The 23,986-nt window shown below is 39.3% G+C and overlaps 1 protein-coding gene and 1 long non-coding RNA gene across 5 annotated transcripts; one reads left to right on the forward strand and one right to left on the reverse strand.

Moving 5' to 3' along the window:
- Positions 1-3,376: 3,376 nt before the first annotated feature.
- On the reverse strand, positions 3,377-22,537 carry LOC109148843. The gene is made up of 3 exons (XR_002048894.1): positions 22,387-22,537; positions 10,140-10,142; positions 3,377-3,388 (listed from the first exon to the last, which is right to left on the reverse strand). It is a non-coding gene; the product is annotated as an uncharacterized LOC109148843 (long non-coding RNA).
- On the forward strand, positions 18,022-23,514 carry LOC109148841 (probable serine/threonine-protein kinase At1g09600). Of its 4 annotated transcripts, XM_019296588.1 has the most exons (9): positions 18,207-18,244; positions 19,101-19,638; positions 19,765-20,049; positions 20,507-20,824; positions 20,935-21,162; positions 21,491-21,591; positions 21,773-21,872; positions 21,956-22,213; positions 22,940-23,514. In XM_019296588.1, the coding sequence occupies exons 2-9, from the start codon at positions 19,222-19,224 to the stop codon at positions 23,075-23,077; spliced, it is 1,845 nt and encodes a 614-aa protein (XP_019152133.1). In that variant the 5' UTR covers positions 18,207-18,244; positions 19,101-19,221; the 3' UTR covers positions 23,078-23,514. The 4 variants fall into 4 exon arrangements, with proteins under 4 accessions (XP_019152136.1, XP_019152133.1, XP_019152132.1 ...); XM_019296591.1 differs by lacking the exon at positions 19,101-19,638 and having other exon boundaries at positions 18,022-18,244; positions 22,940-23,513; XM_019296587.1 differs by lacking the exon at positions 18,207-18,244 and having other exon boundaries at positions 18,501-19,638.
- Positions 23,515-23,986: the final 472 nt, after the last annotated feature.

A 23,986-nucleotide genomic window follows, 5' to 3' on the forward strand; every position in this document is an offset into this window, starting at 1 on the left:
AAAGTGAGTGACACACACACACACATACACATATAGAGTCGCGTTCTGGTGTGAATGGCGTGCCCAGGAGCGAAATGCGAACCAACCAGCGCGCGCCACGTGTCCAGATCTAGGTACACATATAGTTATAACTAGATGCACCTAGGTGAAAGTAGGTGCACGTGTAGGTGAAAGTAGGTGCACTTATAGGTGATCAATGAATGTTAACAAGGCAAAATCACATACACTGGTAGATGAAAGTAGGTGCACTTGTAGGTGAAAGTAGATGCACCCGATCACTTTTTACTTGCATAGGTGCACCAACTACTTGTACATATAACACATCTACATGCACCAAATTACACGTGGCGCGCGTTGGTTGGTTCACATTTCGCACCTGGGTGGCCATTTGCACGAGATCGTGTGTGGGGGAGGGGGAGGGGGAGTGGTTCTGGTGCGAAGGATTTGTCAGGCGAAAGATGGGGTTAGATCTAAACCGTTGATCAAATCTAGATTAGTGGCTCAAATCAATGAAAATTAAAAATTTAAAAAAAAGGCGTTATCTCTTCTAGTTCCAGGGTCATCGGGAGCTTGATCGTTATCGCTTCTCTTCTGTGTTACTTTGGCAATGTCCATTAACTGATTGCTAAAACATGATTGGAAAAGGATAGTGGTTGTGTTTTGTGACTGCAAAAAAAAAATGGTGCACTTTAAGAAGGAAAACAACACACCTTAAGTAGGAAAACAAAACACCTTAAGAAGGAAAACAAAACACCTTAAGAAGGAAAACAACGCAACTAAAGGTTTAGGCCGACGCACCTTAAGTTTCAACAACTAACGCACCTTAAACACACAGCACACACACCTTAACAAAGAAAACCACACACCAAAACCTTTAGACCGATGCACCTTAAGTTTAAACAACTGACGCACCTTAATCACACAACACAGAAACCATGCACCTTAAGCACAAAAACCACGCACCTTAAGAAGAAAAACCACACACCTTAATTTTGACCTAACGAAAAAAAACAAAATTACCACTGCATTTCTTTAATCCTTGTTAATCTTGGACGTTGATATTGGCAAGATCAATAACTCTCATCTCACTCCACGTTCGCACATGAACACACCATCCACATTTGATTATGTAATTTTGCATTTCCTCTTTTTAAACAGATTAACTGGATTAATCAACTGACGAAATGGACTGACTGATTCAGCGGTGAAGTCAGTCAGTAAAACAAATCATAGCAAAGATTAAAGAGAAGATAACAGCACAAAACCAAAGACACAGAATGTTTACCCAGTTCGATACAGTGTGTATCTACGTCTAGGGGACGATCACATAAGCGTCCAATCCACTAAATCATAATCCAATGTACAAAGGTAGATATACAGTAATCTTACCCAAGTGCCCCACACAAGGTACATACCCAGTCTATATAGGTTTAGTGGATTGTTGAAGGTGGAGAGCCATGCATACAGAAGTCCAATGAAATCACTTCACTTGGAGAGCCCACTCTGATGCAGTCCACTTCAATGACGCTCTTTACAGTTGTTCCCACTACAGTGTGATCACAGTGTCCTTTCGTTTAAGCAGCAGTGATTCTTCTCAAGTTCATCATCTTAATCACCATGAACATGTTGTATTGAGAAGATGCATGATAATCAAAGAACTAATCTCATAAAGCATACGTGGAGTGTTTCTTCTTACTGAAGGCGTAACCCTAATTCTCTTAGAATGATGGTACTTATAGATCCGTCGGTAGAACACTCCTTCCATAGTTGTCTTTGATTGTAGATGGTAGGACAATATTTGAAGAATGTAATCTTAAAGATTCGGTCCATACCTTTCCAAAGCAGATACGCTGATCTTCCTTCCAAATCTGTCTTCTGAAAACCGCGTACAGTTTTTAAGTAAATATTTTCTTAAATCAGATCTTCAGTGTCAGTCCTTCTGTTGTTGCTTCTGATTGATCAGTCGTCTGTAGAGCTGGACGGACACAAGCTAAACCTATCTTAGTATGCCATAATAATATTGCCAATTATAAGATGGGGTTTTTTGAACAATTAAAAACACTAACAGATTCATATTATATATACATACATTACACACTCACTGACATTTAAGTACAAAACTCACGAACATTAACATTACACACTCACTGACATTAAGTACAAATCTCAGGCACAATAAGCATGCGACTCACGCACATTAATCTACCGCACGGGAAACCACAAATGCACCTGATCCTTTCCATATATATATATATATATATATATATATATATATATATATATATATATATATATATATATATGTGTGTGTGTGTGTGTGTGTGTGTGTGTGTGTGTGTGTGTGTGTGTAACACCCTGAAATTTTTAAACTTTTGAAACTTATATAACAAAGGTAAGTTCTCATTAAATCCCAAAGCATAATATAAATAGTACAGGGTGCTATGCCACACATGAGTTAGAGAACTCAGGTGCACACGCTAAGTAACTAATATCCTCAACAAAGTAAAAGCATGAGCATGGCACGCAGGCCGAAAGGGGAAACTGTCTACTTCTACGTTCCACAATTCTAGCGCGCTCCAGTGTCTACTCTTCTATGCCTGAAAGCCAAATATATCTGTTCAGCGAGAGATGCTGGTAACCCACTCCAACGCGTTGAAATACAATACATATAGATATATACATAGATATACGAAAAACCATTTCGAAGCATGAAGATATATCCTAAGAGACTCTAGCTTTCAAAACGGGGATTAGACTCGACAGATAGGGATAAGCACAACCAACAGTCATAATCAAGCATGCACAATTCACAGGCAGTTAGAGATAAGTACATCCAATAGTCATAAACAAGCATATACAGTTACTAGCATATATCCTAGGGTCACGCTTCCATAACAACCCAATCATCCATATCTCATCACATAGCACACTTTGTTGGCGCCACTGGACCAATCGCATGCCCATACATGAGGGTCAGCGCATATAGCTCTGACACGACCCCATAGCACCCTGCCCCGTATCGCAACACGGAGGGGTCGATCGCAACCGACCGATGAACCGCAGCTCATCATAGTGTTTGATCGCAACCAAACAGTGGACCGCAGCCCAAGAGTATGTCATCTGACCGCAGCCAGGAAATATGAACCGCAACTCATGTAGAAACGTTTGATCGCAACCAAACGGTGGACCGCAGCCCAAGAGTGTAAATCTGACCGCAGCCAGCTTCTGAACCGCAGCTCAGGAATAACCAATCCGATCGCAACCGGATTGGTGTATCATGCACACATAACACATAGCAAGCACATGCAACCCACATTAATCACACTGGGAATGGGGAGAAAACGTATAACAAAACTTATGCGTGATCCTTCACATACTAAGAATAATCCTAAGGGGTACATACTTCTTTTACCTAGGTCAACGGGATACCCATTCAACTAGCATGCAATATATAAGACTAATACCACCTACGAACGGTACCCGAAATACCAAACTAGACATAGGCACGATAGACGGAGTCCGTTGGGACACCACGGGGGTCGGGGGAACATCAAACGGGGAAGCCAAAATCTCAAGGTGGGGTAAAATCCAGCGGGTAGCCGGTGGGTGAGGGGTCACCCGCCGGCTGCCCGCCGGCGGCAGCGTTCCGGGCAGCGGGTGCCCGGCGGGCAGCTGCCCGCTGCCGGCGTTACCATCATAGGCCGCGGGTAGGTGGCGGGTCCCCTACCCCCCACTGACTCTTTTATCACAGAAAAACGCCCCGGGAACCATTGTGGAACCCGAGACCATGCTTAGACACTTTCAAACGCAATTGACAACAACACGTAGATAGTTAACGGATTCAAAAGCAAGAACATACGGCACATAACCTATCATGCTTTTCTAAACATAATCAACACCCAAACATGCGAATTCCCACCCAATATACCAAGAATAATACCATACGAATTCCACGATATAACCTAGGGTTCTAATTATTTTTAAATCAACAAGAACACAATTCATCTTCTAATATCAAGATTCGGTAGGAATATCATATAAACATCAAGAACATCATATAATCATCAAGAACATCATATTGATAAGCCTAACATATGTGCATATTATATATATTATTCCATTGTGATTTTAAGTTCATTATTATTAAATTGGATTAATTTTGAGTTAAATCTTATTAATTGTGCACTCTTTGACATATAGGGACTTAATTGAGGAGAATCATGAGTTTTGGGGTTAAATTGTGAGAAAGCTTATTTGGTGATATGAAGACATGTTCAATTGGAAGAAGATTACAAAGTTCAGGGGTGAATGTGTGAATCTTAAAAAGCTTTTGGTTAGTTCTGGAGGGCTCAAAACTTAGTAAAGGAAATTGGGAATTAAATTATGGGTAGTTTTGTTTCTTCACGGCAGTAGAGTAAAGAAGGGAAAAATAACCCTTCTTAAATTGTTTCATCTTTGGGGTACGGAAAAAAACAGAAAGATAAGGAGGAAAAAAGACGGAAGAAGAGAGCAAGGTCTGGGCGACGGAGCGACATACGTAGGCAACGGAGCTTCAGCTATCATCTTCTTAGGCTTGAATTATTTTCCTTCATTCCTATTTTATTTCTTGTTTGAATTTCCAGAATGTTATTCCTTGAACTTCCTTTACATTTAATTATGATGATTAGCTAGAACTTTAATTAGGGATTTGGATTAGCCTAAATTAGATTAATGGACTATTTTTCATGTGTTAATTCTTCCAATTTCAATTTAATAATTGAATTTGATTATATTTATTTTATGTATTTTAATTGTGATTTGTGTGATTGGCCACTGCATAATTCTAATATTAGGGTTCATAAGAAGAACTGACAGGTGAATTCTGAACCTAGAACTCATAAGATAAACACAATTGACCTAAACTAGACATAGCTTTAGGTATTTGTGGTGATATTTGATTGTTGCTTAATGGGTTTAATTAATGTTGGTGAGATATCGACGGATGATCACAATTAATTGGATACAACCTAGTAGCTCCACGGAGTATTAGGATATCTTTGAAACAATCATCACTATAGTCATAAGAATTAATACTTAGGAGAGTTAGTTAATTATCTAATAGGTGAACCCCAAATCCCTAGTCTTCTCTCAACTGGAATTTTCCTTAGCTTTAAATTCATAAATATTCTTTTTAGTCACATTAATTCTACTTATTTGAGATTTTCCTTATCAACAAATTGATTATTTAAGATAACAGTTAATAGTGTTCTTCGTGGGATCGACCCTGGAATACTCCAGGAATTTATACTGTGATTGACTCTGTGCGCTTGCAGATTATACCAATCAAGTTTTTCATTTTCTCATACTTGCTTTTATATTTAACATTGAGGACAATGTTGAGTTTGAGTGTGGGGAAGGGACAGTAAGATTCGGGGATGTTTTATGCAAAATAGGCAATATCAAAAAAAATTCTGCATTTTTCTTGCAATTTTCTGCAACATTTTCCGCATTTTTCTATTTTTCTGCATTAATTTTCTGCATTTTTTCTGGAATTTTCTGCATGCATTTTTCTATTTTTCTGCACTAATTTTCTGCATTTTTATGGAATTTTCTGCATCTTTTCCTTCATTTTTCTGCAATTTCTTAGCAAATTAAGTTTAAAAACTACCATCTAATGACTATGTTGGTTGGGAGATAATTTCTAGTGTTTTGGGAGTGCATAATATCAATGAATGTGTTTGGCTATATGTATGCTTGCATAGAGTTAGTAGTCAAATTCTGTCACACCGTGAGCTTTTGAGCCTAAAGGTTGCCCACTGCAACTTATTTTCATTTTGAGTGTTTATTTGCCCTCTTTGATTGTGTTACTTCTAGAACTTGCTTCATACCATTTCAGAGCTACATGTTATATGTTGACACGAGAATGATTTAGGCATTAGGATTTAACCTTATAGCCTTAAAAATGACCACATCCTTATACATTTTAATTTTCCCCTAGTGAACCATTTTTGAGCTTTAAAATATATAAGACATTTTTCTTCATTAGCCAATTCCAAAGAACCTTAGCTCATAAAAAGAAGCCTTTTAACCCGTCCTTGAGTCAGTAGAAGTCATTATTTCATTTATCTGTGCAAGATGACCAAAAGTGATGAAGTATGGGTGAGATTGGAGTTGAAAGGTGATTGTACAATTGGTTTTCTTTGAGTGAAGAATTGTTTGTGATCAAAGGATGTGAAAATGAAAAAAAGAACAAAATGATATGTTCTAAATTATAGGTTGAAAATCTTGATAGTCCAAATTTTGGTGCTCATTTTATTCTTAAAATGATTTTGTGAGCAATGAAGGCATGATAGAAATTTGGTGATTATGGGAAGAGTACCATTGAGGGTTGTGTGAAAATGAGGAGCAATCTATTCGGTTTTACCAGAGAAAAACAAGAGGAAAAAAGAGAAAAAAAAAAGAGAAAAAAAATGAAAAAAAAAAAAGGAAAAAAAGATGAAAAAGAGATGGAGGTTTTGAAAGTTGTTTATTAGTGAAAAGGATGAGGGGGAATGAAACAGTGATAGCTTGTTTTAATAGAGTTCATTGTATGGGTAGAATATGAGTTCGTGCTCTTGATATGGTGAAATTATGATTCTACTGATCCCTTGGACTTTATTTGTATTTCCTTATATCCTTTCTTTCTTAAACCACATACCCTTGGCCCCATTACAACCCAGAAATAAAGACCTTTTGACTCGTGTTTTTCATATAATTTGGGTAGTGGAGTTTTGGTGGACAAGCAAGCCTATGGCAAGTGCACTCTCAATAGGGGATGGTGTGTACCTTTATTATACATGTTTATATGAGAGATTTAGTGAACAACCGTGAGGACTACTATTCTCTATTGTCTTGTGTGCATATGACTTTGAACTCTCATGAAGTATTATGTGTTTACCAATTCCCTTGGAATTGAATGCCTAGTTGACATGGTTATGGTTGGTAGTTTTATTTCATTGCATAAGTTTGCTTGGGGACAAGCAAAACCTTGAGTGTGGGGAAGTTTGATAAGCTTAATTTCTAGACATTATTTAGAGTAATTTTAGTTAGTGAGTTGCATAAATAAATTAAATTTTAGGGTCGATTTTATTATAAATATTATATTATTTATATGTTACTAGTTTATATTGGTTTTAATAAATATTAGGCTAATGTTGCATTTTTATTAATATAAATAGGAGTTTTATTTTAGCTATAGTATTAAATTTATTTAGTAGTTTTATATCTTAAATTTTAATTAAGTTTAATTAAGTTATGTTATTAGGTTATAATTGTCTTTACTTTATCTTTATTTTATGTTATATTATTTTATTATTTTCCTTTGAGGTTTTGCGTAGCAGGAAGAGAAAAAAGAAAGGGATTAAGGCTTAGGTTATATATTGGGTGCGTACGGCAGTAGAGGAAAATGGAACAGGGGGAAAGAGGCGAGAGGAATTGCAGTGGCTAGGCATGCAGCGGCGGCAACGAAGCAATTGAGACTACAATCTTCTTAGGCTTGGATTGCTTCTCTTGTCTCAACTTTTATTCTCGTTTCTATCTCTAGAATAATATTTCTTGAATTGTTTATGCATTTAATTATGATTATCGGATAGAATTTTAATTAGGGATTTGGATTAGCTTTGATTAGATTAATTGACTATTTTCCATGTGTTAATTCTTCCAATTTCAATTTAATAATTGAACTTGATTATATTTATTTTATGTATTTTAATTGTTGATTGTGTGACTGGCCACTGCATAATTCTAACATTAGGGTTCATAAGAAGAACTGACAGGTGAATTATGAACCTAGAACTCGTAAGATAAACACAATTGACCTAAACTAGACATAGCTTTAGGTATTTGTGGTGATATTTGATTGTTGCTTAATGGGTTTAATTAATGTTGGTGAGATATCGACGGATGATCACAGTTAATTGGATACAACCTAGTAGCTCGACGGAGTATTAGGATATATTTGAAGCAATCATCACTATATTCGTAAGAATTAATACTTAGGAGAGTTAGTTAATTATCTAATAGGTGAACCCCAAATCCCTAGTCTTCTCTCAACTGGAATTTTCCTTAGCTTTAAATTCATAAATATTCTTTTTAGTCACATTAATTCTACTTATTTGAGATTTTCCTAATCAACAAATTGATTATTTAAGATAACAGTTAATAGTGTTCTTCGTGGGATCGACCCTGGAATACTCCAGGAATTTATACTCTGATTGACTCTGTGCGCTTGCAGATTATAGCAATCACATATAATCATCAAGAACATCAAGAACACCATATAATCATCAAGAACCTCTTATCATCAAGATCACCCATGGAATCATAACACCAATTATCAAGATCGTTATAACGAATCATCAACACACAAGAATATGGGGGAAATCCTAAGAGGGGAATCATAGCTATGAAAATAGGTTTTGTTGAGACATGTGTTACCTTTTAGCCTTAATTAATTCCTTGGCTATGAAGGGTCTTTCTTGAAGCTTTCTTCTTTCTTGATTTCTCCTAGGGGAATTCTTGGAACTTCTTGTGTGGTGAGGGATTATTGTGGTGGGGGTTCTAGATGCCTCTTAAGTCCCCTATTTATATACCTAGGAGTCCTAATTAGGAACTAATATTATAGGCTTGCTAATTCTATTCCTTTTAGGGCTAGGGGTTGGGTTTTAGGGGTGAGGGCCCACGGACTATGGTGGGCCTTTTCTAAATTAATTATTGTAATTTAGTTCTTTCTTCGGATATTTGATTAAATGATTAATTGGTTTTAGGGGTCGTAACACGGGGTGTTACAGTGTGTGTGTGTGTGTGTGTGTGTGGAAGGGTTCAGGTGCGGTTGATGCTTCCCATGCGGTTGTGCGGTTGGACGCACCTTAAATAAACAAATCACCACGCACCTTAAGTCCACAAACAAAGCACCTTAAGAACACAAATCACGCACCTTAAGAACACAAATCACTCATCTTAAGTACAAAAACCACACACATTAAGCACAGAACAAAGCACATTGAGCATAAAATTCACACACTTAAGATTTTAAAATGTCTCACAATAAGCGCAAACTCACGCACATTAAGTACAAAATCTACGCACATTAAGCACAAACCTCACGCACATTAAGCATTAAACTGACGCACTTTAAGTATTAACTCACAAACCTTAATCACTAACCCCACGCACCTTACGCACAAGACTCACGCACATTAATCACAAAACCACTCACCTTAATTTTGACCTAGATGCAAAAATTATAAAATTGCCACCGCGTGTTTGTTTTTAATTTTGGTAATCTTGGACGTTGATTTAAACGAGATGAATGACTTAGATTAAACCGCACCTGATGCGTTCACCCGCACCAGAACCGATTTATATATATAATTTAACTGGGTAGAACTTTGTGTGTTTAAAAAAATAAAGACAAATACAGTTTCTACACTAACTTGATATAAATTATAGATTCAATGAAAAAACAAAATAAAGGGAGAAATATACTTGAATTTTTATAGATTTGTGTTTTTTTTTTTTTTTTTTTTTTGGTGTCGTTTAGTCATCCACAGTCATTACTCCTATGTTAAAGACCAAAGAGTCGAGATTTGGTGATAAAAAAACATATATATGCTATGTCATTCAAGTATTTTGTTTTTTTCACAACATAGTGCTCACAGTGATAAAGAAGTCGTCGGGGGTACCATATGTAAACATTTGAGGCATATAACGTATATGACTACTGATTAATATGTTAATCAGCTTTCAAAGATTGTTAGATCTGTGCTACATCATTCAAGTATTTTTCACGATATATTGTCAAATTTATAAATTAACAAGATAACCTGAAAATATTTCACTTGTGCAGAACTCAAAGATTGTCTAGTTTTTTGCAAACTGACCGTTGTGATATCCAACTACTCTTAATAACGGCTCCAGTTTTACATGTCTAGAGGCAATAAATTAATATAAAAGAACATTAATAAAAATACTAAGTTAAGTTATATTTTGCTGTCAAATTTGATATTAACCTAATATATATACATCAAAGGGCATACTCATCACAGTGACCAGGGCAATCTGATCTCTGGACAGTGTCCCCCTTGAAGAAGTCCAATACAACTAGCTTCATTCCCATGAACACACTCAAGCCCTTCCATGGCTTTTGCAACGCGGATACCTGCAATTGAGAGCCAACTGATGTCTTAAAGCATAAAGTAACACCACACCAAGTCTACATTATCAACAATATGAAAACCAAAGAAGATGGTCAGGAATCATGATAAGATGACTACATTATCAACCATATGAAAACCAAAGAAGATGGCCAGGAATCATGATAAGATGACTACATTATCAACCATTTGAAAGCCAAAGAGGATGACCAGCAATCATGATAAGATGGCTACATTATTAACCATCAACATTAAATATTACATTTTAATTTAAAAGTATTACATTTTTTAATAACAAATAATTTATTCCAAATTAACATTATATTTTTGAAGTATTACATTCTCATTTTGAACCATCCTATATATCTCACACTTATTATCATGAAAAATACTATTTCTAGCTACTTCCAAATTCCACTCCCAACTTTTACCCTTTCTTACAAAATTTTGATGTTGACATTTATTTTGGGACCTATAAGATGAAGATAATTTATCATTTTTTTTTCACATCATGGGGTAAAAGTGAAGGAGCAAAAATATGTAGTATATGTAGTAAAACTAACGTGATTGTGATGCATTCATTCACTATTACAAATAACACGTTTAATGTTGTTTTTTTGAGACTTTTGACGTCGATTTTCCGCCGACGTTGCAGACGTTGTAAAGAAAAGATACGACATCGGTTAAAAAACCGACGTAGTATATATTTTTAAAATTTTTAAAATTAACATACGACGTCGATTTTTAGCTAAAAATCGATGTCATAAGTATATATTAAATATAATATAGAGATGCCACGTAAGTTATTTAAAATAACCGACGTGGTATTGTATTAAAAAAAATTAAAAAAAAAAAACAAATGACATCGGTTAGTGTACTGTACGTAGATCAAAGTTCACCAGCAATATGCCAACACTGGACGAGATTTGAAAAATTATTTCAAAATAGAATCCCTGTTCAACAGCAATACACGAATAATATTTCAAAAATCAAAATACAAACCTGTGGACAAGATTAGAAAAATAAACGATATAATCCCTGTTCACCAACATATGTAATCAGTATTCCTCATGTGCACAAGTAGAAAACATCTTGTAAAATGGTGTATATAGAACCTATATCAACTGATCTTTACATTCACATGACACCATACAAATAAAAATAAAAATAAAAACTTTTTTCTAATATGAAAAATCAAACACAAACATGATGTAGACGAGATCCCTATGGTGTGCGATTTGTGGCGAGCGGTGGCTGTGGCGCGAGGAGCTGAAACTGGAGTGAAACTCGTGGAGCTGTGTGGCGAGTGGTGGCTATGTATGACAATACTAGAGCGAAACTCGTGCAGCTGTGCGACGAGGAAGCGGAATAAGAAGGCGACGAAGAATACTACGATAGCGACGGCGAGATAGGAGAGAAGAAAAGTAGACCGGCGAGATACGTCCCTCAAGCCCTGTTCGTCACCTCGTGACGCGTTCTCAAGCTTCCAGGCATGTAAGAAATTTGGTATCAGAGCCCGTTGTCATGGGCGAACCAACATTGGCAGGTGCCGTCCAAAACCTTCACATTGTTGTCGAAGCTATGAAAGCAGACCAAGACGAGCTCCGTCAGATGTTCTGGCAGCTCTTGGCTAGGAAAGAGACGACAGACGGACGAGAGGACCCATTCAGTTGAATCCACCATTGCGAGCATCTCTTTAGGGCGCAAAACACTCCTGCTTGCGACTACGTTAGCTTGGTGGCTTTCCACTTGACTGGGGTGGCGCAAATGTGGCATTTCTAGTTAGAGATAGAGGAACCCGAACTTACCTGACCTCAATTCAAGCAACGCTGCTACCTGCGTTTCGGCCCTAGCCTCCAGAGTAATGCGCTTGGGTGTCTCACAAAGCTTAATCAGGGGGGTCGATCCGTTGAAGAATACAATGATGATTTCCAATCAATGCTGCATCACCCTACAACAGTCTTCCATGACCAAATCGTCGACCTCTACACCGCGGGTTTAGACGATTGGCTCCGAATCAACGTCGAAAACCAGCGACCGTCGATTTTGGATGTTGCCATGAACCTCGCCAGATCGTTCTCTCGCTGGAAACTCTACATTCCAGAACATCGGTCACCGCATGCTGACTCGTCGTTTTCTCCCTTCGCATGTGGATCTTCACGGGCAGGGACACAGTCGCGCCCTGTTGCTCGACCTGGGCAAACGAATCCTATGCAACCTGGGTATACGGCTCTGGCGACTTCGACGGCGAGCTCCACTAAAAGTTTCTCTGTCGCGAACCTAGGACAGCTACGTCTCTGTTACTGTACGACAGCGGATCGCGTGGAGCAGCTGGAGCGGCGCCCTCTTCTTTTTCTCCCTGAACGGCGTCTCTCACGTTCAGAATATAAGCATCAATGCTCCAATGGTCTTTGTTTTCACTTTGACGAATGCTAGACTCTGGCTCATAATTGTAAATATCTCTTTTTATTGGTTATTGATGAACACGCATGCGATAATGACCACGAACAGTCCGAGCACGCGCAAATCGATTTCGAGAGAACCGGGTATTTCGCTTCATGTGATAACAGGCACTAGTAACAACAACACCATGCGAGTCAAGTTGTAGATTAACACCTCACCAATTACGGCCTTGATTGACTCTGGAAGTACGCACAATTTTGTGGATTCGAGCATGGCTAAACGCTTGGCTTTACTGATACGAGGGTGCCTGTATTTGCAAGTCGTTGTGGCAAATAGAGAGTGCATCACCGGACTAGGTGTTTGTGAAGACATACTAATTTGGAAGGATGACCATTTTTTCCTGTTAATTTATATGTCATTCCTTTAGTTGGTTTTGAAATTGTACTTGGTGTAAACTGGTGTACGTGCTAGTAATGCATTGAAGCACATTTTGACCGACTACTCTAACATTTTTCATGAACCTACGGTATTGCCACCTCAACGCTAGTGCGACCATCGCATTACTTTAATCACTAAGGTAGACCCGATGGCCGTTCAGTACAAAGACTACCTAAGTTATTTGTTAGGAAGGGAAGACGATTTCACTTCGGCCACAAGGCCAATTAAGAAGTTGTTAACCGCTGAACAAAAGCTGCTAGTCATGATTGTATCAGACAGCCTGTTGCCCACTAACAACAAGAGCAAAGATGTGGGAAGCCTTTAATGCACCTTTGCCTATTTCCTTAAGCACAAGGTCAAATTCAACTTACCCACCCTCATGTTAAAACACATGGAGTTTTGCAAGTCTAGCAATCGACTCAGCCTACCCTACGGAATGATCCTAAGTTGGATTATGGAAAGAGAAGGGATAGATGTGAGCCGAATCGAAGCTAGGCCCATAAGTGGGATGGTTTTCAACGCCCAGAACCTCCGCCGCAATGACATCTACCATATCGGAGAGGGAAAATACATCACCCTCGAGGAGGTATGCTTGAAACCCCCGACTGAACAAAGATTGCTAGTGGAGCAATTGGGCATTTCAAACAAAAAGATGAAGCAAGTCGCGCAAGAAGAAAAGGAACAAGAGGAACAAGAAGAAGATGAGCCAAACCACCCGGAACCGCAAGGGGAAGGGGAACCGCGGAGGACCAAGACGAGAGATCCACCAATTAACGTATCCTCGCGCAACTCGTGAGGTAAAACAGGGTCATGGAAGAAGGATTCTCGTCCTTGATTTTCACGACAAGCTCCTTGGACCGGAGAGTGTCGGTGATCGAGGCTATGCTTGGCGCACGCGGAGCTTCAAGCTCGGGAGCAGGAAACCAAGGTACACCTAAACCTCAAACCTTACTTGCCTTCTAACTTGATCAATCCTTACCTTATGCCCATTAGAAAACGAGCGTGTTCAGCAATTTCCTGATTTAATGGTGAAACTACATTATACCCGGGAACTAGGGGAGTAACCTGTGTCTAAGCTTCAGGGACGAAGCTTCTTGTAAGAGGGGAAGAGTGTAACACCCAGTGTTACGGCCTTTAAATCCGGATTAATTATGGAATTAATCCCATTAATAAATATTTTTTTAAAAAGGATTTAATTGGGCTAGAATTCCCTTAATTAATTAATGTGGTCCACAATGGACCATGGACCCTTATCCCTAACGAAGCCTTCAATCCTGTTAGGAATAGAGAAAGTGGGCCTTTATATTCAGATTCTAGTTAGGATTCCTGAATCTATATATAGGGGATTAGGAAGCACTTAGAAACCCTACCACGGTTAGCTCTATTACTCGAAATATTCACCCAGGAAACCTAGCAAAGGAATTCCCCACCACCGAGCCTAGGGAGATCAATTGGAAGAGAATCTTAGAGAAGAACCTTAGTAGCCAAGGGAAATTGATTAAGGCTAAGAGGTAACCATGTCTTACAAAACCTATTTTCCTTGCTATTGTGTATTGATTGGCTCCGTTGGTTGATTGAATGTGTGATTTTGTTTATATATCTTGTTAGAGCTTGTCTTTAGATTTATATGGTGAATTCTTGATATTCTTGATGGCCCTGCGTGGTTATTAGTATGATCTTGTATTTAATTATGTCTAGAGCTTGTCCCTAGGGTTTATATTGTGAATCTTGTTGTTGTAACGTTCTTGGTGTTCTTGGGTGGGTTTATGCATGCTCGAGTGTTGATTCTAGTTTATGACTTGTCTTTAGGGTTTTGCATATAGATTTCTTGATGTTCTTGAGGTTCCGGATGCTCCTGAATTGTTATGTGGTCGATGTCGAGTCTGGGCATGTTTAGGTATTGTGTTAGGACATAATTGTGGTGCTTCTTGGTTTAATTCGTGTTGATCGAATCTGTGTTGTTGTTGATATATATTGGGATGTGTTTGGACATGGTTTCGGGTTTAATTGTGGAATTCCCGGGTCGGGAAAAGTGCCGGAATCCCTTCGTACCAGTGGGGGGTCGGTGGGGAGACGAGTCCCCATTGACCGCCCGCCGGTTCCTTGTCGCCGTATTAGCGGACGGACGACCGCCCGCTGGTACACGGCCGCCCACCCGCTGGTACGGGGCGGCGTGGCGGGTCGTTTTCCCCCGTTTGTTATTTCCCCGTGCCCCGTTGTACCCCGTTCGATGTTTATGGGTCTCGTGCGATGTTTTTAGTACCGTTTTAGGCATTTGTGTGTAGTGTGTATTGTTGTTATTGAGCTTTGATTGTTGTTATTGATTTCTGTTGACTTATTGAATGGTGATGGGTGTTATTATCATTGCGCAATGATGGTTGTGATTGATGAGAAAGAAGATGTGATTGGTGGAAATGAATTATTGACGGTTAGCACAACGAGTGCTCGGTCATTGTGCTATAGGAATTGACCACCCTTGATTTGCTTGCTAAAGGCATGGATCAAGTTATAAGCACCGCTGTGCCATGTCAAGCGCTATATGCATTGACCCCTTGATTATAGTGCTATAGGCACGGGTCATGCGAATGGCACTGCGGAGCTACCATATAGGTGGATTTGTTGGTGGTGTTAGTGGGGGGCATGTGTGCTCCAGAGGAATAAGGGAGACGATATAAGGGTGCCTTAAGGTACATGTTGGAACTGATATAAGGGTGGAGAGGTGTAAAGGTTGGAACTTGGTATAAGGTTGGATGATGGATGTGTTCTCTGTTGACTATTTGTTGTTATTAATTGTCGTTGAACTCCATCGTTGTCATTATTTGTTATTGTTGAGCTTTGTTGATTTACCGTGTAAGCGTAGGATGCATGCTAGTATCTTTGTGGTATTTGTAATGTCGTCTTGTTGTGTCCTGAGTATTGATCTTGATTTTAAAGCTAGCGTTGCCTAAGATTATATATGTATTCCGGTTTCAAAATGATTTTGTATATTTATACGTATTGTACTCAACGCGTGGGAGTGTGTTACTCAGCATTATTCGCTGACGGTAGTTATACCATATGTTTTACAGGTGCTGATCATTAGCTATGGAGCGCGCTAGTTGGACCCGTGGACTTAGCTTATAGTCCTACCGTTAATAGATGGGATGCGTGCTGTGGATTGTATTTGAATATTGATTTATGGATTACACATGTTTGGGTAGTCTTAGCCTGTGCATTAGGTTCTCAAACCTAGGTGTGGCATAACACCCCGACTCTTGCGGATAGTTTATGCTCTATTTGGATGATTATTGTCAGATTGCCTTTATTATATAAGTTTTAAATGTTTTAAAAATTAGGGGTGTTACAGGATTAGTAAGCTCTTGGGTTACGACTTTGAAGTCGAGTTTCGTGCGGGCAGACTTACTACAATGGCAGATGCGTTATCCCGAAGGAACGAGGAAACTTCTTCTCTCATGGTGCTTTCAGCCCCAGTGTCTCCCATTTTGCATTCTATTCATCATGAACTTGCTGCTTTGGATACAGTTCAAACTCTAATTGGAAAAATCAAGATCGGAACTGAGGGACCTAACTGGTCATTGGATGGTGAGCTTATCCGTTACAAAGGTAAGCTCTTTCTTCTTTCGAACTCTCCACTAATTCCGATTATTATTGCATGTTTTCACGACATTTCGCACGAAGGGGCCATAAAGACTATTTTCGCATCTCCCGGGAATTCTTTTGGACTGGGATGAGGGGTGTTGTTCACGATTTCATACGGAAATGCAACCTGTCAACGTTGCAAATGGGAGAAACTCCACCCAGCGGGCCTCCTCCAACCATTGGTCCATTGCCCATTCTGTCGCTTATCTGGAGTGACATTTCGCTAGACCTCATTGAAGGCTTATCGAAAGTTCACATCAAATCAGTCATTCTGTCCGTCATCGACCGCCTGTCCAAGTACGTGCATTTCATTCCCCTCGTTCACCCCTATACAAAGGCCACAGTTGCAAGTATCTTTTTTTGCACATGTTGTCCAGCTTCACGGCATTCCGAAGTCCATCGTCAGTGCTCAAGATGTGGCATTTACTAGTGCCTTTTGGAAGGAGCTATTTCGGTTCAACGGGACTACTCTATCCTTTTCATCCTATTATCACTCGTAGAAGGATGGCCAGACTGAGGTTACTAACCGCACCATTGCCATACCTATGTTGCCTAGTAGGTTACTGCCCGAGAAAGTGGATTAACTACCTTCCTTGGGCCAAATACTGCTACAACACATCATTTTCACTCGGCTTTACAGATTACACCGTTCCGTGTTATTTACGGCTGCGACCCTCCACGTCTCTTGTCCTACGAACCGGGGGTGTCCAACCTTAACGCAGTGGATGTGGTGCTTCGGGACCGCGATGCATTTTTAGTCTTGGTTCGGGACCACCTTAACACTGCTCAGGTACATATGGAAAAGTTATACAATCGCACGAACCGCGATGTTGAATATGATGTGGGACAATGGGTTTGACTCTGTCTACACCTCTACCGACAGCTCTCGGTCAATCGCCGGGTGTTCTACAAGCTCTAGCCGAAGTTTTTTGGTCCTTTCTGCGTACTTAAGCGCGTGGCTAACGTCGCCTACCAGCTCTCCCTTCCTTCTTCCAGACAGATTCATGATGTCTTCCATGTGTCCTTGCTAAAGCCCCTGAACTGCCCCCACAACACGATGGTAGAGTCTTGCTCCAACCTCACCTTGTGTCCAAATCTCGGTTGAATCGAAGATTCAAGGAAGTTTTAGTCCATTGAGTTGGCGCAGCTCCTGAATATGCTTCCGGGGAGCCCTTGAACCATTTTCGGTTGCTTTTACCGAATTTCTAGTCAAATGATAAAACACAAGTGAGAAGTGTGTTTTACACATTTTTGTCAAAAAAAAAAAAAAGGGAAAGCACATTTTGGGAAATGCATACCCTTCCTACACATTTTTGTCATTTGCCCTAAATAAGGGTGACTCAATCCTCGAGAAATCTAACTTACTTGTTCAGGGATGAGGGGGCTGACTCCCTGACCCCACAACCAAGAACTTAAAAGGGTCCCACCAAGATCATGTCTCTTACTGCATGGCACGTTCCTGCAAGCTAGTTAAGCGCTTCATTCAGATTTCAATGGTGACACCACTACTGTGCTCAGTTTTCGCTTCTGCATGAGCAAGTATGTACCTACAGTATCAATACGCAGGGAAAGAAATATCCCATGGAGCAAAGGTAAGAAAACGTTAGATTCTTTTTCTTTTCCAACAAAATATGTTTCGCAAAATCTTAGAATGAAATCTGAAAATCTGCCAAAAGCCAAAAGGCCTTGACAACATACGGCTTGGCAGTTGGCACAATTTCAGGGACCGAAATTCTCTCTATTTTCTCTCTCTTACCTCGTTGGATTAATGATGATCAGTAATCTTGAATAAATGTAGCCCTCTAGCTCCATTTACAATTTTTTTTTTTTTTTTTTTTTTTTTTGGGTTTATCTGAAATTGTATATTGTTTATAGAAACTATTTTTTATTAAACAGTTTAATTTTCAAGAAAAATAAAATCATATTTTGTCCCCAGATTCGGAACCCTCACCTCCTTGACCAGAATCCTGCATCAATCCAGAAAACAAGTATAGGAATTATATGCCCATTTACACATATACGATATACAATTTTCTGTGATTCAATTCTGATGCTGAGTTTCTGGTCTGGGTTTTTCGAGTTTTAATCTTTTGGGGGTCTACATACATTCTTTAGGATTCTTGATGATTTCTCTGTTCCCAAATCTTGTTGAGTAGGTCATTTAACATGCATAGATTATAGACACACATATTCATGCACTTTTGCCCATTTCATTCATTTAGTGAACATTATTGGTGTTGGTTTTGATTGGTAGAATCTGGGTTCTTGAGGTTCTGAGGGTAACCATCTATTGGAATTAATTTGCTTGTGCCCTTTAGGATTTTGGGTTCTTCAGAAAGAATTGATATTTGGGACTTTGGGTGGTATTTGAGACAAGTTCTGGCCTTATTTTACTGTTCAAGTGGATACTGAGTTTTGGCTGATTTGTGTTTTTTAATGGTGGGTTAGAATTGGGACAATAATTGCCAAAATTTGAGTATAAAGATACATTGGAAATCGAATGGCTGGTGAAAGTTGATTATGCGAATTTGGAGCTCATCTGTTTGGCAGAACAAGTTGTTCCCAAGAGATGGGCGGCTTTTGTTCTAAGGAATCAGAAGTAAGTGATTATGGCACTGATGATGAGGCAAGTAAAGAAAAGGAGTCGAGTAAGTCTTCAGTACCGATTAAACTAGATTTAACTAATCCTGTCACAGAAGGATCTGAGCATTCTAAGCATAAGCCGGGACTTGAAAGAAACGGGTCATCTGTTACTGCTTCAAAAGTTGAGGATGATGGGAAAACAAGAACCTTTGAGAGGCCTAGAGGTGGACACCGGAGGGGATCAACTGTGGATCTTGGAATGAGTAGGGTCGTGAGTATGCCTGACAGCGTAAGGGGAGAACAATCGGCTGCCGGATGGCCAACCTGGCTAAGTGCAGTTGCTGCCGAGGCCATTCATGGGTGGCTTCCTCGAAGTGCAGATTCGTTTGAAAAATTAAACAAAGTTAGTTCTAAAGCTTCTTCAAACAAAATTTTTTAGTCACTTGAATACGTCTAGGAGAAATTGTAATCAAAATGAGTATGAAAATTTGAAAACCCATCTTTTTAACAGTATATACTGATATTGCAGATTGGTCAAGGGACATATAGTAGTGTTTACAAGGCCCGAGACCTTACAAATAATAAAATTGTTGCCATGAAGAAGGTAAGGTTTGTGAATATGGATGCAGAAAGTGTTCGCTTCATGTCAAGGGAAATATGTATCTTGCGAAGATTGGACCACCCAAATGTTATGAAACTTGAGGCTGTTGTCACGTCAACAATGTCAGGGAGCTTATATCTTGTGTTTGAATACATGGAGCACGACCTTTCTGGGCTTGCGATAGCTCATGGGTCCAAGTTTACTGAATCACAGGTATGGCTTTCACCTTTTCAGCTTCTGCTAATCTATTAGGTACCGTCATAGATCATGATAGCCACTTCGTCATATCTTCCAAATATCTTCTGTGGCACAATATGGTAGCCAAGTAATATAGTGAAGGTAGAATAAGAAAAGGATACAGATAACAATGTGAATAGTTGATGAATTTCTATTCTCATGGGAGGAACCGAAGAAGTGGGGAAGATTAGGTCAGACGTGTTAAGAGTCCCACATTGAAAATATAAGAGAAAATACGGGTTTATAAGGCTAGGAGTTAGACTAGCTAATTGATTGGATTCAGTCTTTTAGTTTGGTTTGGTCCATGTGCATTATAGCACAGCCCAATCTTTAGATTATAACATGGTATTAGAGCCTGTTCGGTCCACAGATGGATTAGACTAGCTAATTGATTGGGTCCACTTTGTCTTGTATATATTCTTATATATGGCAGATTAAGTGCTATATGCAACAACTGCTTTCTGGATTGGATCACTGTCACAGTCGTGGTGTACTTCACCGAGACATCAAGGGTTCAAATCTTCTCCTCAATGATAATGGTATTATGAAGATTGGAGACCTTGGTCTGGCTACAATTTTCTATCCCGACCAAAAGCAGCCATTAACAAGTCGAGTTGTAACTCTGTGGTATAGAGCTCCCGAGCTTTTGCTCGGTGAAACTAACTATGGAGTGGCCATTGATATGTGGAGTGCTGGTTGCATCCTTGCAGAATTATTTGCCGGGAAGCCTATAATGCCGGGAAGAACAGAGGTACACTCCTTGGAAATCCCTTTTCTTCTTGTACTCTCCAGTCATTTCTTTGTTATTTCCTATACGATACACTTTTCATGTTTGACAGAGACAATTAAAAAATTATCCAGGTAGAGCAAGTGCATAAAATCTTCAAGCTTTGTGGGTCGCCTTCTGAGGAATATTGGCAGAAAACGAGGTTGCCTCTCGCCACTAGTTTTAAACCACAGCAGCCATACACACGCTGCGTCACCGACACCTTCAAGGACTTTCCTCCTTCAGCTTTAACTCTTCTTGACACCCTACTTTCAATAGAACCCGAGGAGCGTGGGACTGCTGCTTCTGCACTAAGTAGTGCGGTACGCAATAACTTTTTCATTGATTTTTGCTTTCTGAAATTCTTATATCCTAACTCCTAATTCCTAAACAACTGTGTATCTTTTTGTATGGAGATTCATGAATTTCACTAGTTAGAATAGGCCCCTTAAATGGCCATTGATTATTATTTTTATTATTACTCCGTATTATTTTTCTAATTCTGAATCTACAAGAATAAGATGAAAATTGTATAATTTTAACTGAAATGACTATTCATGCTATCAGTTGGGTTAATAATTTGATAGTTTTTAATGGTCGCTAAGCACTCTTGCCTCAGAAACTGGTTCATAATGAATCTTTCGTCTCCAGTTCTTCACAACAAAACCGCCACCCTGTGATCCATCATGTTTACCCAAATACCCTCCAAGTAAGGAACTTGACGCAAGGATTCGAGATGAGAAGGAAAGAAGGTATTTTGTTCGTTTGCTAGGAAATAATATTTAATTGATTATTTCCAGATTCAACCTTTATATGTAGTGTTAGCCTAAATACTTGCAGTAAATTCATAAAAACCATTGAAGTTATAATACATGACAATTTTTATGGAATAATACATGAACTTCACGTACATGTTATTCATGCTATTTCCAGGAAAAAAGCTGAGAGTGTGAAAGGGCGTCGAGGTGAAAATAGGAAGAAGAATTCAAGAGAATCTAACGGACCACCTGCAGAATTCAATGCTCAGAGACAGGTCTATTTTCTTGGATTCTTATTGAAAATTTTGGTTGCCATTTAAAATTTTCTTAGTGTTACTGTTTAACATGAATGGCATAGAATTTGCAGGGGCAGTCAAATAACACCCCAAGTAGAGCAGGCTTCCATAATGAGCCACCACCGGAAAATTATAAGAATGGGATCACTCATTCCAATTCGGTGATTCATCCGAATGCATGTAGTCGCAAAGAAAAGGATGTAGGAGGTCAAACAGTCCACAGACTGACCCATCATGGTGGAGAGATGCTAAGTCATGGTTTTCAAAAGACTCGACATGTTAAAGAGTTGTCGAGTACTTTGAGAGACCAGGATACCGGAGTAAGTCCTTAAAATAGTTTTTCCCTTAAACAAGCTTGAACTTTTGCTTCGGTATCCAAATTCACAATTGATATACCATGAGTCCCCTAAACAAGTAAGTCTTATACGAGGGGTAACTCCAGCTTGGCTGGCTAAGGATGCAAACTTGTAACCACAGTAAGTAAGTCCTATACGAGGGGTAACTCTAGCCAAGCTGGCTAAGGATACAAACCTGTAACCACAATGTCACGAGTTCAAATTCTAGTCTTCTTGGTTTGAGTGGTTAGCTATGGGCAACCTAGGCTGGTTTACCTCCTTGTGGTCCTTTGCCAGCTAGGGTCACAAGGCGGGGGTGTAGACCTCTCATTCATAAATTAAGTCCTGTACGAGGGGGTAACTGCAGCCAAGCTGGCTAAGGATACAAACCTGTAACTACAATGTCACGAGTTCGAATTCTAGTCTTCTTAGTTTGAGTTGGTTAGCTATGGGCAACTTAGGCTGGTTTACCTCCTTGTGGTCCTTTGCCAGCTAGGGTCACAAGGCAGGGGTGTAGACCCCTCGTTCATAAATTAAGTCCTATACGAGTCCCTTACATATTGCATGAGGTCTTCTGCACATGATTTCACTATCCTAATTAACCAATGGAAAATGTCATCTATTGTTGCAATAAAATTACCTTCTGGCAAGTGTAGTTTCCCTCCACTTTCAAGCTTCTTGACTTGAGTTATACTTTACCTGTATTTTCAGGTTTATGTTCCGAAGAGAAATAGGATTCATTGCTCTGGGCCATTGATGCCTCCCGGGGGAAACATGGAAGACATGCTGAGGGAACATGAGAGACAAATTCTAGAGGCAGTTCGCAAAGCCAAGACCAAAAATAAGTGATAAGATTAAGTCGATCAGTTTCAGTAGAAATGATGACGAGGGAGAGAGCGCTTGGAATCACGAGCACAATAGTGGTCTGGTTCAGGAGCCAACATAATTTGGATTTGGTACAAAGGTGAGAAACTTAAGATAATTTATACAGAAAGAAGAAGAGAATTCTGCCTATAAGTTGGTTGAACAGTATGGAGATGTTTGCTTTGCTCAACCATATGGTTTATACACAATACATGTATACAATGTAAATCCTTCTCTTATTTTAATAGTCAACATGGTCTGCAAATTTGAAGTTCACTAGGTGGCCTCTGTAACCTGTCCAAAAGTTCAATTTTGTTAGTTAGAGAGATTAGTCCTACCCTACTCTCCTTTTCTTTCAATGAGAAGTGCAGTATATATGTGCCTTTTCACTAGAAAAGTGAAAGTGATTTTCCTGTTTCATTTAAAAATATTGTCCAATATACAACTCAAATTTTTAAGAAACATTTAAAATGGTTCATAGACAGTATTTGAGAAAAGAGATCAAGGTTCGAAACTCAACAGTGGCAGTGTGAAAATTATGCCCAAAGTGGACAAATTCCTTGTGTGCACTGACAGTTGGCTATATCTACTGAGCCACTGAGTTACCGTAATTTACATCCTCTCACATGCTCTGTCGGCCTGGGGTGAGTCGGGGAAGAAGAAACTTTTTTTTTTTTGTCGACCATGAGGTGTCCTGAGCAGGAGACACATTTTAAGTCCGTACCATACTCAGACTAATCCCCATTCAGACCGGACCGATCAAATTAGGAGGCAAAGTGTTGGTCAGATTGATTTTTCCATACGAGGGGAGGTTCAAACTCCCGACCTCTTTTAAGGGACAAGAGTGCACAACCACTTACGCCAACCAAGCTAGTTAGAAGAAACATTTAAAAT

The sequence above is a fragment of the Ipomoea nil genome, unplaced genomic scaffold, assembly GCF_001879475.1.
Source record: "Ipomoea nil cultivar Tokyo-kokei standard unplaced genomic scaffold, Asagao_1.1 scaffold2144, whole genome shotgun sequence".
NCBI classification, from domain to species: domain Eukaryota; kingdom Viridiplantae; phylum Streptophyta; class Magnoliopsida; order Solanales; family Convolvulaceae; genus Ipomoea; species Ipomoea nil.

Bases quoted from the DNA above. Each gene is read 5' to 3' on its own strand.
- LOC109148841 (XM_019296588.1), top strand. From the start codon at position 19,222: ATGGGCGGCTTTTGTTCTAAGGAATCAGAAGTAAGTGATTATGGCACT. The intron at 20,050-20,506 runs GTATGGCTTTCA...TATATATGGCAG, and splicing joins CCAAGTTTACTGAATCACAG to ATTAAGTGCTATATGCAACA. The intron at 21,592-21,772 runs GTATTTTGTTCG...TGCTATTTCCAG, and splicing joins CGAGATGAGAAGGAAAGAAG to GAAAAAAGCTGAGAGTGTGA.